The 19,884-nt window shown below is 36.5% G+C and overlaps 1 protein-coding gene across 1 annotated transcript; it reads right to left on the bottom strand.

Annotated features, from left to right (window-relative positions):
- Positions 1–2,712: 2,712 nt before the first annotated feature.
- Positions 2,713–19,615, bottom strand: LOC140856469 (phosphoglucomutase, cytoplasmic 1-like). Its single transcript, XM_073253820.1, has 11 exons — positions 19,438–19,615; positions 18,476–18,557; positions 13,765–13,820; positions 8,098–8,211; positions 7,902–7,964; positions 4,060–4,179; positions 3,863–3,963; positions 3,441–3,500; positions 3,208–3,307; positions 2,958–3,115; positions 2,713–2,827 (listed from the first exon to the last, which is right to left on the bottom strand). The coding sequence occupies exons 1-11, from the start codon at positions 19,516–19,518 to the stop codon at positions 2,728–2,730; spliced, it is 1,035 nt and encodes a 344-aa protein (XP_073109921.1). The 5' UTR covers positions 19,519–19,615; the 3' UTR covers positions 2,713–2,727.
- Positions 19,616–19,884: the final 269 nt, after the last annotated feature.

Here is a 19,884-nt window from a genome sequence, read left to right as displayed (position 1 = left end):
GTTAGGTTCATCGATGGGCATTTAAGGTGTGTTAAATACTTTAAATTGATAATTAGCTATGATAAATCTATACTAAAACATAGGCATTTTACTCATAGTTTCCACATAAGCATGATATTTTCACATCTCTAATTATAATAAAGGAAAGCCCTAGACTCCAGAATGTGCATGCCGAAATCTGAAGTCTGCACATGCTTTAATTGTTTAAACAGTTGTCTCCTATAAGGTCTATCTTTAATAGGATGGGTCCCATAGCATGGAAATGTCATTATCACAATTCACAAGTATCAGAGCACAAATCTCCAAGACTTTCTGGACTCTAGGCTAAAGCTTTTTGGTCTCTAGAGATGTATCATCAACATAATTCTGACATGCATAGCATGTGCAAGATTCTAGTTAGAAACATAATGGCGCTTTACTTTAAGTGTCCAGCTCTTGAAATTAAAAGTCCTTTGCATGACAATTAAAAAGAAAAAAATGTCAAAGTGTCAACATTATTTTGCCAACATTAGCAGGATGCTTCACAGTGGAGTGTCCAGCCATATTATGTCCTATTCTATCATTTGTATCCAAAAGCATTGGTAATTCTAGACACCCTAAAATGGAGCGACAAGGTGATGTAGAAAAATTCCAATACCTAGGTTAGGTAGATGTACTGATAGACTAATTCGAATTTAGTTTTACTAAATCCTCCCTCATTTATGAAAATATTGGAGACATACAAATATATGCAGATAAATATGGATTATCCACTTAGAATATAGGGATATGGCATGTTTTATTGGCATGAAAAAGCAATGATCAACTATAAAGCCGTGTGCTTTCTTACTTACAATAGGATACTAGACACAAGCACTAGTTTTTTGAAGGAAAGAATTGGGAAAAAGCCCAGAACACAGACTTGTTAAACAAGCAACCCAAAGCTTGTGATTTTATGTGGGTATATCATAAGGGAAGGGTAACATTAAATACAACTATTGGTGCTAGTTTTATGCAATTATACCTTAAAGGTGCTGTATGAATAAGGCATCCATGTACAAGAACTCTTCAGTGAACTTCACTTCTCATTGTTATGATCTATAACTAGTGCTTAAGACATTAGGTTTAAGCCAATATTTTAAAAAGCAGCTGAAGTATGCTGGGTTCTAACATACTGCATAGCATATATGCAAATCTGGCCTGGTCCACCCTGCCCAACCTAATTTTGGAAGGCTTGGGTAGGTAGTTCAGATCCAACAGGCTAGGTTGGGCTCTAATTTCAAGGCTTGATGAAAATCTGGCCCAAGCTCAGGCTCCTTAAGAAATGCACTTGCTTGGCCCACTGCTAATAGTAATACAAAATATAAGATGTTTATATAACAATATTATTATTTAAAAAAATTATTAGATAACATGGAAGACAATGAATAGTTTAATCTTATTCCCTACTTCCTAAAGCCTAGTCCTGATGTAGCTGGCCAGATCCACTTGGCCTCCAATTCTGCACTCACCCCCCCCCCCCCCCCCCCCCCCCCAAAAAAAAAAAAAACACCTTCCTCTATTAAAACAAAATACACACCAAAAAACTGCTCCCATCATTCCTCTAGCACAATACTGGGTGTTGGACAGGTAATATTGCACATTGTCTGAGATGTTCCTCTCCCACACTACCCTTGCAACAGCAAACACCAAACCATGGTCGAGCACACCTTGCCAAGATCCAAACGAGTTTGTTGTTTGTGCCTTCCACCTATTCTATCTCTTTCCCTCTCCATCTCTTCCTCTACTCTCTCTCACCCCCTCTCCTCCTTCCCCCTCTCAGTTCAATGGCATGCTTGGGAGTTGGGATTAATAGTGTGATGAGGATCTTGGGAATGGCTAGGTCTTGAATTTATCTGAACAAGTCAGGATAAGCCTGGGCATGAGAATATACAACCTGGACGGGCTTAGGCATTGACGGTAAAGCCAGAGACTGGCTGATCTGGCTCAAGCCGGCAGATTTCATTTTGTCAGCAAGTGACGGCCCTACTTAAACCCAATCACTGGCTCTAGCACATGTCTAATGCAGGTACATATGCAGTTGGAATTTCACAAAATAAAGAAATTATATGAAAAATAAGAAAAATTAAATTGAATATATACTTTCATGCTCAGAAGCCTATTTTCAGTATATCAATAACAACATTTCCCAGAGGCTATGCTTAACTTTACATACGATTAAAAGAAACCATCAATCATCAAATTAAGAGGTGTGGTGCATGCAACAACTAGTGACTTTGCTCATATGCGATCTGCCTGGACCTCTATGGGCTCCCAATGGGGACTGGGCTGGCTGTATTTATAAAGACACTGGGCACATATGCAGGTGTACATGCAGTCAAGTGCACTGCAATTCAAAATAGTAGCCTGACATAGTCTATTTCATTCAATACTCAACATTATTCTAATACCATTTACCATTCACTTTAATCCCTATAGCATAACTATAACTTTATTCATCTTCGTCCCTTCCAATGACTTTGATACCAAGACACCATCCTAGTATGTAGGAGTTGATACACCCTTTAATCCCGATAGTACACCTATAGCTTTGTCCATCTTCCACCCTTATAATGACCTCGACGCCAAGACACCATCCAAATCTTGTAGTCTAATACATCCTTCCCCCTAACACTTAGTTTACTAGAGCTCCTCAATCCATGAATAAAAAGTGGATCTCAACCAAACAAAATAGTAGAATAGATAAAGTTACCTTGCAACACCCTTTAGTCCCGAAGCAAAATAAGGAATAGCTTCAACTGCATTGGCAGCAATGATAGCAACAGAATCTGATGGAGTCACAAAAAATCTAAGAACGCAAGAAAAATCAATAGTTACAAAAGGTATAACAGAAAAAGAAAAAGAAGCATAACTAAAAAAGAAACATAAGTAATGGTATAGGACAGATTTCATCCTTCCTTTTAACATAAAATTGATACCTTTTACCAAGGATCATGTTACGATCTGCATCACCATCAGCAGCGGCACCAAACTCTGGTGGCTCATCTTGTGGGCTTGATTTACCCAATCCCATCCTAGTAACCAATTCTTTTGCATAGGTCAAGTTAGGATCTGGATGCCCACCTCCAAAGTCCTCCTGTTTGGACAAGCCAAGGGCACACCAACCATGTAAGAACACCAGAAAGAGATTCGAACTCACCAGTGTAATAGCCTTGACAAATTGTTTACCTTTGGTATGCAATTTATTAATGAACTTTCTTTGGCACCAAGCTCTTCAACAAAAATGCGTTTGGCATAAATTCCAGCCACTCCATTAAGTGCATCATAACTGATAGCAGCAAAAAATAGAAGGAAAACAAGGAACACATGTGAATAGGATAGTTCACAACCCATTGAGTGTACATGTATTATGTTAGCAAGGGAGATATGAATATTTGACAAACTGTGCACTAGTTACATACCAGAAAGTGAATTTTGGAGACACAAGCAGCTTCCGGATGGACTCAAAATCAAATATTGCCCTGGGAAGGAAAAGGGAGGAACAAATTAACTTTTGAAGGGAAGTGGAGCGAGTTACCATACTTTGAAGAATAAAGTATCCCCATAACTCAAATTATATTAACCAATAAAATAGAGGGAAAAAACAGAATTTGACTTTATATGCAATACTAATTTTCCTTGCAAATATTACAAAAACATGGCATAACGAATATTTCCTCCCTAAACTTCTTCTTGGTACCCATTTGTAAATTTCAGCCTATCATTACTAAATAACAGGAAAAAAGGGAAAAAATTAAAAGCTTCCAGAGATTCATCATGTAGAAATTAAATATTGCAAAGTACAAAAGGAGATCATACAGAAAAATAGAAAATTGTTGCACACCTCATTAACTTCACATAATCGTTGGTTGAATCAAAAACATCCACATCAAAGTCTCCTTCAGGCCCATTAAAGTGTGTTACACCTACAGCAGAAATGTCTACCTGCAGCAATAAAAGTTAATTCAACACCAAACTGCAAGAACTGGGATATAATGCACAAGTGGGCCCATAAAAACATATTTTCAACAGAAATCATACATCTGGTAAATCTTCTGCAATCAGGTATTCTTTTATTGTTTTTGTATTGGCATAGATCTTATCAGTAATTGTCTCAGGAGCAGGTCCACCATTCTCCATGTTGTATTTAATTCCAAAATCCTGACAAAAGAAACAAATATATCTTGTAACTAAGATGAACTGAACAGGGGAATTCAAGGCTAATCAAGCATAAGTTAAACAAACCTCAGCACAAACCATCAAATTGTAGCAAATGGAACTATTACCGCAAGTCCAAAAGGTAAGCAATTAGATTATAGGAACCATGACAAGATGTAGCAAATGGGTCATACACACTGAGTCATTGACTAGTTACCAATTTTCCTTCCACAACTGAGCAAAACTTGTCCTTTAATGTGTTCCAAAGCATCTTTTGTTGGACAATTATGCTATTAAAGAAATGAATGCAAAGTATTCACAAAAGCACATACATGTGGTTAGGCATGGGTGGTGGGAGCACGGAGCTCTAATCTGCTTTTGCTGGATTCAAGTTATTCTATCACACAGAATGATGTTCCAAGATAAGTCTCCATGATGATAGAAGTGAAGCCCCACAGAATCAGCAACAAACTTTTCAATCAAAGTGAATGTTCTCAAGGTTTGTATGTAAGGTTAAGGTGTACAAGATGTATTTTCTCAAAAAAAGGGTGTTCAAGATGTCACGGTTTCAAACTTCTGTTCATGCAAGCCAGATCTATATACCATATTCAACACAACATCTAATAAGGGTTTCACAGGCAGGTTAATATTCTGTCCAGCATGAATATCAAATCCTACATACGCTATTACACCACTGCATCAATATTTAATGTCAGATTATCCTTAATATTAATGGTTTACTTCACCAAAATTATACAAGCCCAACTTTCCTCCTCCCCCAACATGGAATGGCTTTACCACATTAGCTAATATTTTGAAGACTAAAAGGAAAAAATATTGATAATAGTCTTACATTATCCTATCATAAATCAATAACTCTCTCAAAAATATGAGGTAAGCCATCCCCACCATAAGCTTGACACTTAAGTAATTTCCTTTGGCACAAAGAAAAGAAAATTAATAGTCACCACACCTATCATCTGCTGAACTCTATCCATATCAGTTCTCATTCACCAATGTCTACCAAAGCACTCATTCCTAAGGCTAGTTCCAAAACATCAAATTCAACCATCCAACCAACTCTCCATGCACATCTCACATTATGATACCGAAAATCCTTCTGTTCTGGAACTACAAACTTCCCTGATCAACAAGACGAAATCTGCTCTTTTCTTAATAGCAATCCCAACCACCAAAAAGTAACTAGATGCTATTCAATTTCAGTGAAGCACACAGAATGACTAGTAGTTGAATGTGCAAGCAAGTTACTAAGAACCAGGTGAAAAGATGAACAGTCCTACTTTGACAATTTAAATGCCTTGCAGCACCTACCAGTCCTCCAGCAAATCCCCGTACAAAGAAATGAGTCTTTCCTAACAACAGACTAGCCTTAATGAAAACTGGAACAAAATTAAATTCTGTTAGCCAAACCCTGATCCAACACACCTCAAAACCAGCCCAAGCTGTTATATAAGAAACTCTATGACCTAGATTTTGTTGAGGCAAGACGAGGCTCATCAACCACTGATAAAATTTCTTCTTGTGCTCACATCAAGACCATAAAGGAAAATCAATGACCATGACAGCAAATACTGTTCTTGTTTGAAAATATCAACATGAATGATATACCAATTTGCCATATTATAGACTGAAGTTTCAGTATAATTCCCAATACCTTGTCTATATTGTCATGACTTAATTTAAATTCTGACCCGACAGTCCAGTGGGATGCATAATCAGATCAAAGAATATGCAACTGAGTCAGATTCAAGTTATATGGAGATGGGAGCATGGTCTACCATACCGCTAGGTATGAGACATACTGTAACATACCATATCCATACCGGTATGCTGTCTCGCACCATACTAACACTCGATATACTGTTTCGTACTATACCAAACCGTGTACCAACATTTATAACAGGATGGTAATGGTACGGGATCTAATACCGAGACAACGAACCTTATGGGAGATGAGCTTCCAGATGCATCAAGGATGGGTGTCTATTGATTATGTCAGGCTTGGGTTGGCCAGAAGGACATTAAATCCTCAAATATCATAGTGCTGAACTTTCAAAACCTCAAAGCTATGAAACTATCACATTAAGCAAAACACCCATAAGAATAACACAATCTTTTTTGAGAACAAAAATAATTCAAATGCAAGAATGATGCTAAAATTTAGAATAATCATGCAGTACAGTTAACTAATTATAGGTTGCAGAGGATGCACTATAACTTCTTTCAAAGGGAAAAAAAAATTGAATTATGCAACTTAGATATCAAAACTCAAAAGATCATTATTACCTCAGAAATTTAGACAAGCTCAAGTCAGCAAAAAATTTACAATCAAAAATACCTGACTAGTTGAGATAGTCAATTACTATGCCCTAGGAAGCTGTAACCAGGTTTCTCAAGCTACAAATTACCCTCAAGGCTTTGAGAACCGGAAGTTCATCAAATTATTGGCACAAGGCCAACATGTTTATGGAATGGTGGTTATCTGCAAGGTCTGCAAAACCAGTTCTGGAACCATATCGGTATGTTAGTGGTTCGGTACGGTATGGTCCATATAGTACAATATGCATCCTATACCAAAACAAGCTTTTAACACTTTATTCCCACTCCCAGTCATGGTATCACTCGAAATTGAGCGCTATAGGTCGGTATGGTACAATACACACCCCGATTTCAAGTGATAACAAGCAGTACAGGGTGGTTCTACTCACTTCAAATCAGTATGAAACGGTTCCACTCATACACCGAACCGAACCTCAATACCATTTGGTATGGTTGGTACAGGTTGCAGACCTTGTAAGCCAATCAAAATTTCAAGGAAATGATATCTCTTAATGGTATCCTAAAGAATTGATTGAGGTGTTTAATTTAGTCAAAGAGGGGATGACGTTAAGATCTTGGACTAATTTTTTTTTCCCTCATAAATAAACTGGTAGGCTTCATGTTAAATTTCCTTTGATTCAAAATATATATACATATATGTATTAACAAATTACAAATAAAAAGTGACTAACACAGTTTAAAGTGAACTCCAAATCTATAACATATCAAGTGATGCCAAAATAAAACGAAACAATAAGAGATGATACAAATAAACATAACAATGATAGGGAATTCTCAGGCATATTGTACCATATACTTGACCTTACCGATTGTTGTCGGATGTTCTAAGAGAAAACAAAAGTTGTTAACACACAGATATACGAATATGAGACTTGTCCAATCATAGACACCCATGTAGCCATGCATGCATATACATATGCATACCCTCTAATCCAAGCCTAACAGACTCCCTTGACACATCCTCTCACAAACTCAAACACACATGGAGGTGTCCATGTGCTACTTGCCTACACACACACATCAGCACGCACATGCCTTCCTTTCCCATCATTTTGCCAGCCTTCAAGTGTTCACCCACATATATTAAACATTATATGATTCTTTTTCCAATTATATTTGCTAATTAGAAGAGAAGAGAACTAGCTGTCCGTAATACATACTTTTTCATTTTTCATCAAAAAGGAGGGACAATTGTTTCTCAGCTCTAAACATGAAATATCTCATGGAGCTGCTGATGTTCTCTTTCTATGGTGACATTGAACTACAAGCCCATATTTCTGTTTATTGAGAAGAAAAAACAGAAAATTCAAGCAGAAAGACAAATCGATAGTGACACTGAACAAATGGAGCAAGGAGAAACAAACCTCATGTGGACCACCTGGGTTGTGACTAGCTGTCAATATGAAAGCTCCCGAAGCCTTTGATCCCTGCAGTTGACAAGAGCATCAGGGAATCATTGTGAGGTAAACAGCCTAGGAGTACCAAATGTAAATAGGATTTTAGAAGAAAAAATAGTGTTGAAAGTTAACTGGGTAAATTTCTAGTGAAAAGTGAATTTACATCTGCACCAACTCTTTCACGTATGACAGCTGATACAGCTGGTGTTGAGAGTAAACCATTTTGTCCGACCCAAACACGCCTTACTCCATTTGCAGCTGCCATTTTGATTATAATCTATAGACAAAGAGCAGGTCAGCAATTCATATATGTCTGTATTTATGTATGTATTTTTACACATATACATATATATGTATGTTTACAAATGTATGTATGTACCCGTGTATGTGAATATGTATCTATGTATGTATGTAAGAGTGTGCGTGCATGCATCCGTGTGTGTGCATGCGTGTGTCCATGTGTGTGGTGTATGTGTCTCTATATTAGCATCTTAGCTATTCAAAGGCCAGATAATAACCATATATTTAGTGCAATTACATTTGCCGACTATAACATGGTTTGCTGTACCACACTGTACCATCCAATACAGGGCGTACAGTACAGTACACTATCTCGTACCAGTACACTATCTCGTACCAAACCGATATTCCGTATGCTATCTCATACTGTACCAAACCATGTACCGACATTGTAATAGGATAAGACCAATACAGAGTCTGGTACCAAAACGGCAAACTATGCTATAACAATTATACTTCTTAGTAGAACACAATTTTACTTGAAACAGTTTGAAAGAAACAAAGTGGAAAAAATGAACCAAAATAAGAGATGTGCAAAGCATGCAAATCAAAAGCTTGTTATATGAATAAACATAATTCCTTCAAGATGGCTTAAAAGATCTATAGCGTAGTCGCATTTAAGATCTGGCTAAATAAATGAAACTATTTCAAAGAATTGCAGAACACTATATATAGCAATTAACTTATATACATAATCAAAGCTCAAAACTTCGAGATATGTATAATGAATAAATAGTTAAATTTGATTAAAAAGATTGTCAGCAGATAAATTTCTCAGAAACAATTTACTAGATACACTGGTTACTGAAAAGAAAGATGTAGTGGATATCATTATTTTTTTTGCATAACAAGCATCAAATGCACCAAGGATTCTGGAACCGATACCGAGCCCCGTACTGGTTCCGATGTGGTACGGTACGGTATGACCGTATTGTGTGTCGAACGCCATGGCGTACTGGTTGGATACCAGTATGCCACCATTTTTTTTTATTTTTTAGTTGAATTTGATTTCAAAAAAAAAATTATTATTTTTTAAACTACTTTATATCCAAATTAATATTTATTTAAGTCATATAACAATTCTACCATCCAAAAAAAATAAAAGAAGTCTAAAACACTAAAAGTCTAAAATAATGCAATAAATATATCTAAAGTACAAATTACAAAGAATAATATACTAAACCTCAGGATCTCTGCTGATCTAATATCTCGTCGAATATCTGTGTTGCTCGTAGATATCCGGATCATCTATATACTCAGAAAGAACATCAATTCATCCCTCTAATCAAATGGCACTGTAATCTTGAATATTCATCCCATAAGGTATCCTCTCTGAATTGCAAGACATATTAGATCTCTCACTTATCTAACTCTGAGAGATATCCTCGGGATGATGACATGGCTATGGAGGAGCCCATCCAAATATGCCAGTAGCAAAATCTGATCCATAAAGTACTTCGGATTGCATAGGATAGTAGTCACTAGAAGTCGATATCTCAGATACACCATATTTACATGGATCATAAGCTGCCTGCGGATGATAGGATCCATAATACGAGGATGATCTAGATACATCCATAGATCCTACTCCACATGCAAAATCATCTGCAGCTGTATCATGCGTTGGACGACCTCTGAAAGGCCGTCGTCTTTATGAGATCGTCTCCTCACAGGGTCTATCAGGTCGTCTATGGTCCCTATCTTGTGTGGCATGTGTAAATTGAAACTCATCGATGAATTGAGTACCACCCTACGACTGTCTCATGAACAGTGATCTCGTATCCTCCAGTCCCTTCTTAATCATCAGATCCTTTAGTCTCTCTCTGATCATCAGATACATGACTGCCACCATCACTCTCACTACCGCTGGTCTCTGAATCTAAGTCAACTAACTCCTGCACTCTCGAAGGTGCTGCAACTGCCTCTTTGTCTTTTCGAGCTCCCTCAGTGCCCCCCTGTGACCAGCCTCATCTCAACATTTCTCGCTCAAACATCTGACTCTATGTCTCGAATATGGAGTCACATGATGAATGACTCTCCTATGATCCCTTAAGCTGTGGCTGATCAACTGAAACTTTATATGGAATATTTCTTTCTGCCCTCTATCCTGGCTCCATCCTAATCTCCTTAGCTACCACATTGGTTGATCGTAGAGGAGATCCCGACTCATCAAGTTTCGGCTCCTGTTGCTAGCCTGCAAACCATCCAATCATCGGATCCTCATCATCAATGGCATAATCATCTATCGTCGAATCCGTATACTTCAGCTGTACTTCATCCTGCACATATTTTAGCCTCAATCTCAAATTATAGTGCACATAAATAAAATCGTTGAGGTGCTTCTATGTCAGATGATTTCTCTGTTTGCTGTGGATAAGAATAAAAGTCGACCAATTATGCTCACACCCACTAGAAAAGACCGTCTGAGAAAGAATGTGGAAGGTCATATTTTTCAAATTTGGTGCGGACTGTCCAAAATGGATCCACCATTCAGCTATCAAAAAATTAAACAAAATTACATATCAGATTTTATGATATTAGTAGGCATGTAATTTCAACAAAGTCCTCACTGTTAATATGTAATTTATCTGGATTCATCTTGTTTTTGCTTACGACAGTCGATGAGACTCCAAAGCTGTCTGTCCCCTCTCTAAATTATTTCGTCTGTGAGAAATATAATCATTTTAGTAACAAATATATTATTAAGTTAAATGATCGTATCTTAATTGACCTAACGTACCTCTTGCAGACACATAGATACAATTTCGAGATCGGACATCATCTCATATATAATATTAGGGAAAGTAGTAAGAAGCTCATTATCCATATCTATCTCTATACTGAAACCTCGGATTCAAATAGTAAATTGAAAATAAATTTCACAGTGATTAAGTAAACTTTTAGTATCAAAAAAAAAAAATTTCAGATCATTCTTGAATTCATGCTTACCCGCTAGATGCAAATCTCTACCCATCTGATGGTCTCAGTGATACTCGATGATGTTGATATATTTTCGGACATGTTTGGAATCTATCTCACTGATCTATTGCTTTATCCTCTCCATCATGTGATACAAGAAGCCCATTTGGGGTTATCTTCCACTGTCCACGGTGCGAAGCACCTCATATAATGACTAGATAACATTCACTATTTTATCAGTCCGTTGCCAGAATGACTGACTGGTCACCAAGTTCTCCAAATGATTTTTCTCAGTGCCAGTTCTCGTATGTCTACTCTTCTGCCATTCGACATTGACAAACATCTAATGTCAGACTGCTTTCTTCTGTAGAAGGCTATCAAATGTTATGTAGTTTGTAATAAACCGTATGACACTCGATCTTAAGATCTTCCTTCCAGTATATTTTCACATCAATGACAGCACCCATGTATGATTGTAGATAAATTTAGTAATAGACTAGGCCGTATCCACTGCCTACTGCACTCTACGAAGCTTTTCAATATCCATCAACATCAGGTCAATGTAATGTACGGCACATGATGTCCAGTAAATATGCGATCGTCGCTCTATCAGCCACTCGCCAGCAGTCTTATATTGCAACCCATTATCTGTGACGATCTACACGATATTCTGCTCTCCAACTGAATCAATCACCTCCTCCATCAGTCTAAGGATGTATGCAGCGCCGTGCACCCTATCTGAAGCATCAATTGATTTGTGAAAAATTATTTTTCCATCATAATATATCAAGAAATTTATGATATTCCATCTAGTAGGACCAGTTCAACCATCACACATCACCGTCAGTCTGTATATAGGCCATTTACTGTTGTAAGAAAAGATCCATCTCTCCAACTCTTCTTTATTATTGTCAAGAAGCTGACTATGGATGTCCCTGGATGCTGGAGGATCTACACCGGGGCCGGCAGCCGTATTACTGAAATGACAGACCGATAGTAAGTATTGCCCACTGCATTTGCTGGAATATGGCTAAAATAAAATCATGATCCAATAGCTCGCCACATATCCTTCTTCTTATCTTTCTTCAGTATAGTATCAATCCTCTACTGTTTTGAATTCTTGCTACAAAAAATATGTAGATTCAAATTATGAATAGTGGCCCCTACTGAAATATCTCTGTCAGATCTCCTCCTACTGCCTAAAGCCTCCAGCATCGATGAAATGCCCCTTCTCCCTCTACTGACTGGCTCCTTGACAGAGGTGGTCCTCCTGAACTCAGACTCTTCTCTAGCGGTCGCAGAGCCGGACCCCGACTCATAGAATGATGGTCCAAATCGCTCTCTATATCTGGCCATCTCCTCTAGCCTATACTGCTCATCCAGACTTGCCTGAATAGTAGCTTCAATCTCTGTCTCCTCATCATATGGAGAGAGACCTCCTCTGATTCTCTAGAATGATAGAAAGATGGCTCTCCAGCTCGACAGTCCACCTCTAACCTCTTCTCCTTTGTCCTCTCCTTCGCTGCTTTCTGATCAACGAAGTGCCTCTTCATAAGCTGTCGGACCTCCTATGGATATTTTCGACACACAACCACATTTCGATAACCATCAGTCAAATACTGCTTCAACCTAATCACCCTTCCTCTTTTGAACTCTATACCGGACCATTTGCATCTCCAATGGTGCCAAGCTGAGAGCATCTCACCATGCTCCCAGCCAATGTCACGCTCTGCATTCTTTTTCTTACTCATTTTTGCAAGTTTAACAAAACACGACAGTTTAATAATTTTTTGATATTATTTTTTTGAATTTAATTTTTTTAATAATTTTTTTAAAATATATAAATATATATTTAAAAAATTAATAAAATTTAATAATTTTAATGTCATCATGTAGATCGTCTGATGATCTACAACATATAATGAAATCATATCAAAATGATAAATTTTAGCATGATTTTTTTTTTATTTTTCTAGTTTTTAGCAATTATTGGCTAAAAAAATATGAAAAATAAAATATTTAGTGATAGAATGAAAGATTACCTTACTTTCGATCAAAATTTGTCACCCCATCAAAGAAGTTGTGGAATTTTTCTAGAATTTTTTTTTTTGAAGGCCGTCGCTTTGTCGTTCGCTCTCAAGAGAGAGCCTCTCGGGTTTTCGAGAGTCTCAGACTCTCAGACTCAAGGGAGACAAAGGCAACCCACCCCCCGAGCCCCCCCCACCCCCCTCAACATGGTCGCTATCAGTACGGCTCGGTTTCGAGTCGTACCAACCCAAACCGAGAGAAACCGGTCAGTTTCTCGCAGTTCGCATGCGAACCACACCAAACCGGCTCGATTTGATGCAGTTTGGGCAATTTACTGAAAATGAGGGGTGAACCGCAACCCCCCCCCGGTTCAATTCAGTACATCCCATACTGACCCGAATACACCCCGTACCGATCGGTTCAGGCCGGTACAGGAAACCCTGAAATGTACTCTTCCGAGAAGAACCTTATGTTATGCTTGGAAAGTTTCCAATGTGCTCTGTAGATCATACAAGCCATGGGACAAATGGAGCAAGTAGTGTCAATGAATAAGTAATCAAGTGTCAATACATAAAAAAATTACCTGAATGGCATCTTTTGAGAAATAACGACCATCCCCAGAAACAACTATTGTTGCACCTGCAGTTTTATGATTAGAAAATACTTAAGTAAGAACTTATATTCATGAGTAAATAAGCAAGACAATATCACCATAATAATTAAATAGAAATCTGGGATGTGTGACTTTAAGGCATGAATATATCCACTACAAAGAGGAATAAACAGTGGGGCACATATCTTTCTGAACTCAAGCAGATGGAATAACACTTCTGCTATTATAAGGAAAATTAATTTGATAGTTCATGATTATCTATAGTTCTATACTATCCAACACGTAGGTGTTAACATAGGTTTGAAACATAAACCGACAACACAAACACTCATCCAAATGGAACTCCAGATAAAGGTGATATGTCTAATCTTGCATGCCATAAGAGTAAGACACCTGTTTGTCAAAAAAATTGCAAGTGAAAAGGAGGTACTAGCAAGTTTGATTACAGGCATAGGTGTTGGTATCTTATCACACTCAGGAAAAGTAAAGATTGTTCAGAATCTTAAGAAAGTAGAGATTAATTAAAATCTTAGGCAACCATCCTACAAACAACCAAAACAAATATAATGCAATAACTACAAAAATGAATAAAGGTTGCTAGCATCTATCAACATCATTAGGTTTTTTGTTAGAACCCCTGATTTAGACAGTTGAATCCGTAAGTAAACTTCATCTTTGTTGGGCATAAGATCATTCATCTGCTGATCTTGGCTAGAATACATAGAGATCAATGAAGAAAATCTTTATGCAATGCATGAGCCCATTTCCTAGTCTAAAAATTTGAATCAACCCATCTAGAAATATTGTGTGAGCAAATGTCTGTTGTAAGTTCATAGGGGTGACAGGACGAACCTTTGACAGAAAAAATGATAAAACTATCATGAAAGTCAGCAATAACTTTTATGTCCCAAAATACAATCTTAGCACACACTTAGCTAAGAACAAGAGAAAATCGAGCATTGTAACCATTCTCCAATACTATGAAGTGCAATTAACTAGTCTATTAGCAAGAAAAAGCAGATCTTAGCTGCCAGAAAATGTAACAGATGATGAACAATAAAGGAAGAAGTTTTTGTCTAGAAGAAAAGAAGGTATGCCATGCAAAGGCACAATCCAATACACAATTTAAATACCCAAGAACAAAGTAGAGAGAAACAGTGAGCACAATCCCATGTGTTCAGCAGAAATGATGATAGTTTATGTTTTGTTTATTATTTCCAGTGATTGATAACGCAAACACCAAATATTGGTGCTTGACATAAGATGCAATTTATGCCAAGTCTGAGTGTAAGAAATATTGAATAGCTGAATATATTGAAAAAGAAAGAACCAGCAAATGATTGCCTTGACAACACATGATGTCACTCATCCACCACACAGCTTGAATGAGAAATCTACAATTATTACTTAGTTATAGTGCTCATCTCATCTCAATTTTTTGAAAAAGGCATTGTGAGGAATGCCTCATCATATGCTGCATGGAGGCATGTAGAGAATGCTATGAAGCACTTGCGAAACGTAAATCACCAGTGGCAAGTATACATGTTGAACAAGAAGGCTAAAATACATATTCAAGCTTCAGAATCTTGGTTTCAATTTCAGTTTCATCCAGACCAAACAAGTTCTTCAACAGCTTCAGTGTTTCAGTAGTTTTAGCCTAAATTTTTATTAAAAGCTCTAAAAACTAAAAAGTGAATTACTTAGATATACCAAATAGAAAAGAAAGACAAAATTAGGTAAGAAATAAATTATTCAACATCAAATTATGTAAGAAATAAATTAGGCAACATCTGTAAAGTACTTTACATTCTTTGGGACCTCTAGACGTGTCATTTCACCAGTTTTTCCCTACAATGGTAAAACATGTACTTTCTTAAAACACAAATTGTCAATAAATTAAGTTTTAGGGTGACATATCATTTGTTAATAACTTAATATATCAATTTTCTTGTTTAATGGTAATGTAATATATAGAAATCTTGATGTCTATGAAATTTAAACACTAAGGTAACAAATTATTTGTCATCTATGCACACACACATATACATATATACATACACACACACACACATATACTTATATAGATAAATATACATACATATATAGATATACACACACACACACACACACAAACACACACACACACACACACACACACATATATATATATACATACACATATATATACATACACACATAGATATAGATATATATATACATACACATATAGATATAGATATATATATACATACACATATAGATATAGATATACATACACATATAGATATAGATACACACACACACACACATATATATATTTATATACATATAATATGTACATATATATATGTATGTACATATAATATGTACATATATAGACATGTATGTAATATGTACATATATAGACATGTATGTACATATGTACATATATAGACATGTATGTACATATGTACATATATAGACATGTATGTACATATGTACATATATAGACATGTATGTACATATGTACATATATAGACATGTATGTACAAATGTACATATATAGACATGTATGTACATGTGTGTATACACACACACACACACACACATACACATACATACATGTACGTACGTACGTACATGTATGTATGTAAGTATAGATATATACACATGCATGTGTGTGTGTGTGTGTGTGTGTGTGTACATCCATATATATATATATATATATATATATAGACACACACACACATATATATAGATACACACACACACATACATATATACATATATATACACATATATACATATATATATACACATATATACATATATATACACATATATACACATATACAAATATATACACACACACACATATATATATATACATGTATATATATGTGTGTGTGTGTATGTGTATGTGTGTATATATTTGAATATGTGTATATACATATACATATATACATATATAAATATATATATATATATATATATATATATATATATATATATATATATAATTCGTATATGTCTGTGGAACCTAACACACCATGTTCAGATTTGCAAAACCAAAGTTCAATGCAGAAAAGATGCTTCCAAGCATTTAAAAAAAATGAAGAACGAACAAAAAAGTGATATTAATGGGCTATATCCACAATAGCATTTGTCCCATATTTTCAGCCAATACTCCAAAAACAATCGAGTTTTAGAATGGTTCTGGCCAAAGCCAAAACATTTTCAGAATCTCTGGAAAATCTTGAAAACACAACTGTATGCCACATGCAAAGCACATAATGAATTCCTAGGCCACACATGTTTGGTAAAACTTCAAACCATAGTTGTATGCAACATGAAAGGAGCACAATTGAGTTTCTAGGACATGAACGGAAGGCATCTAGAGACAAAAATCACACTGGCTACAGAAGGGCACAAATGCAGTGTGCAACTCACACCTATTTTTTTACCCTAAAACTCTAGCCAAAAATAAATGTAATGTTGAGTTGTTGACTCAAAAAAAAGATTATGCTATTATTATAGAATAAAAAACAAAGACAATACTTATAGTGGTTATCATATAACATTATAACATTCACCTTCGGGGATGTCATTTGTATCAGTAAGATCTTCTAGCAGATAACTTCAACCTTGTATTTTTCTCTCTTTTTTTCCCACTTCCTTTTCATCTCATCCTCTCCATATAAGAAGCCATTTATTCTTCCCTTTCATGTAGACTATTTCCAAGACAACAAGAAACTTAAAGGGGTTACTCATTTATAAGCTTAGGTGTATAATTAATACACCAGATTTTTTTTAAGAATAGCAGTGGGGCCACCACCAATCATTTCAAAGAAATGATACAAGAATTATTTATGTCAACTTATGGGGACACCTCCCAAGACTTGAACATAGAACCTCCTCCTAATGTGAGTGAGGTGCAACCACTCTGCTGCAGCACTTTTTGCATGTAAATTAGGTCTCGCTCCCATCCAATTAACCTTTGGCTTTCATGGCAAGCCTCCCTAGCAAAAGTTTTCTGAAACAAGGAATTAGACGCTCATGCGACAGGCCAAAATCAGGTTAGAAGTTGCAAAAACTTCAAACGGTTAGATCTCTACTTGCGATTTCAACACTCATGGAAATCATGGAATAACATTTTCAGTTTCATTTAGTTTGATTATGTTCTTCTCTTATAGTTAAAGCCTTAATCTAGTGGGGAAATTTCCACATTTTTCTAATTTGGTATTTATTTTAACAAGAAAGAACAAAAGATTGAGGCATATGCTTGCCAACTCCAGCTCAGCTTTATAAATCACATCATTAAATGACTAAAGAAAGTTAACAGCAAGAAAGCTAGAATGTAACTTAACAAGGATGAAATTGATAGAAGATAAAATCAGAAAAAATAGAGAATCAAAAATATATTTTGTATAAATAATAAAACAAAAAAGTCATAATCTTAATATGGTCAGGACATAAGGAACCATAAGTCATTGTCCCGTTTTCCTGTGGACATGCTTGTAGAAAGATTTAGTTGAACTATGAAAACAAACCATACTATATAAAACCTAGCAGTCACAGATAAAAAAGATAGCATTGGTGAATGGTACCTGGTGTCATGGTTTTTTTCATCACAAAAAATCAGAACAGTGTTGCATGACAGAACTGATGGGTAGCGGAAATATCAAAACAGAAGGAAACTTACCTTTCACTTTGTCTGCAGAAAGGGCATTGAATGTTGACTGAACAAAGTTATGCAGATAGTTAGGTTTAATGAACACTGACACCTGAAGAACAACCCAGTGTCATTCCCAATTCATTACAACAACGCAAATCATAAGAAATGGATTGAAGTGACAACTTCAACATCATTCATATCTTTTTAAAGATGACATCTCAAGTAGTTCTTTAGCTTTCCATACTAGAAGAACTGGATCTAACTTAAAGCACCATTAGAGAACAAAATAACAAGCACTAAAAATATCCCGATATCATCCATTAAAATAATATCAATAGGCCAGTGAGATTCATCACCAATAGCTCAACATGCTTTGCATCATGTTCTGAGCCTCTATCTTACTTTTCTTCATCTTCAATGCTTCCTAGAATGCAGAACTCCATCAGATCCCAAGTGAAGGGAATAATCCATTATAACCCAAAATAACAAGCCAAGTCGCGTGATCTAAATCAAATGGCAAACATGATTTGAAACAGATCCCTAGATCACCAGGGCAGCATGAAGCGATTTCAAGCCTGAAATCCCAATGTGCCAGGCTCATATACCGTTCATATCAGTTGACGGACATGGACATAACCAAGCCCAAGCCCCTATCAACACTCGATTCATAAAGCAAAACTGTCTGAAAAGTTTCCCATCCCTCGATCCAAAAGCTCCTCGATTTAGGAAACACCAAGTAGAATTTTGAATCCACATAAATTTAATGAAATTCGACGGAACCATTTGCAATCGAGAAAGCCCGAATCATCTTTGTTTTTTCCATAAAAAAAAAAAAAAAAAAAAGATTCATAGATTGTAGCTTTCTAAGACCTTTAAACGAGTTAAACACTCAGATATAAAAGCTATAATGAGAAAATAGAATCTTCTAAAGAGTAACAAAGATCAAAAATTAAAATAGAACAGATCTTTTCGACGGCAATCAATCTTGCCTTCTTCCTGAGGCCGGAAGTGCCCGGCTTCTGGCCATCGAAAGGAGTAGTCTCCTTCCGAGATACCTGAAACACAACCATTTCTTTCTTGCTTTCTTGGATCAGCCTGAGATGGAGGATGAGAAAGAACGAGAGAGATCGATCGGAGAAGGCAGTGGATAGTTTGTCCTATCGGAATAGGAAACGGTTATATACGCTGCGAGTGGGCCTACAACGTTGAGCATTAACGTGCAATGTCGAGCCGGGCGGGTCATGCAGCGGTTCAGTTGAACCGCTCAAATCTTTTCCGGCTCGGGGGAACGCGGAGGCGAGTGTCTGGTTATAGTCACCTCAGGGAGCCGAAGGGACCTCTCACCCAAGACCCTCTGGGCTCTGGCCCCTTCATGCTTGCGGCCCATCGTCCATCTACCGTTCACATATATCAGCCTACTGTAGTCCATTAAATAC

This window comes from Elaeis guineensis, chromosome 3 (genome assembly GCF_000442705.2).
Source record: "Elaeis guineensis isolate ETL-2024a chromosome 3, EG11, whole genome shotgun sequence".
NCBI lineage: Eukaryota > Viridiplantae > Streptophyta > Magnoliopsida > Arecales > Arecaceae > Elaeis > Elaeis guineensis.
This window is presented reverse-complemented; position numbering and strand designations above follow the sequence as displayed.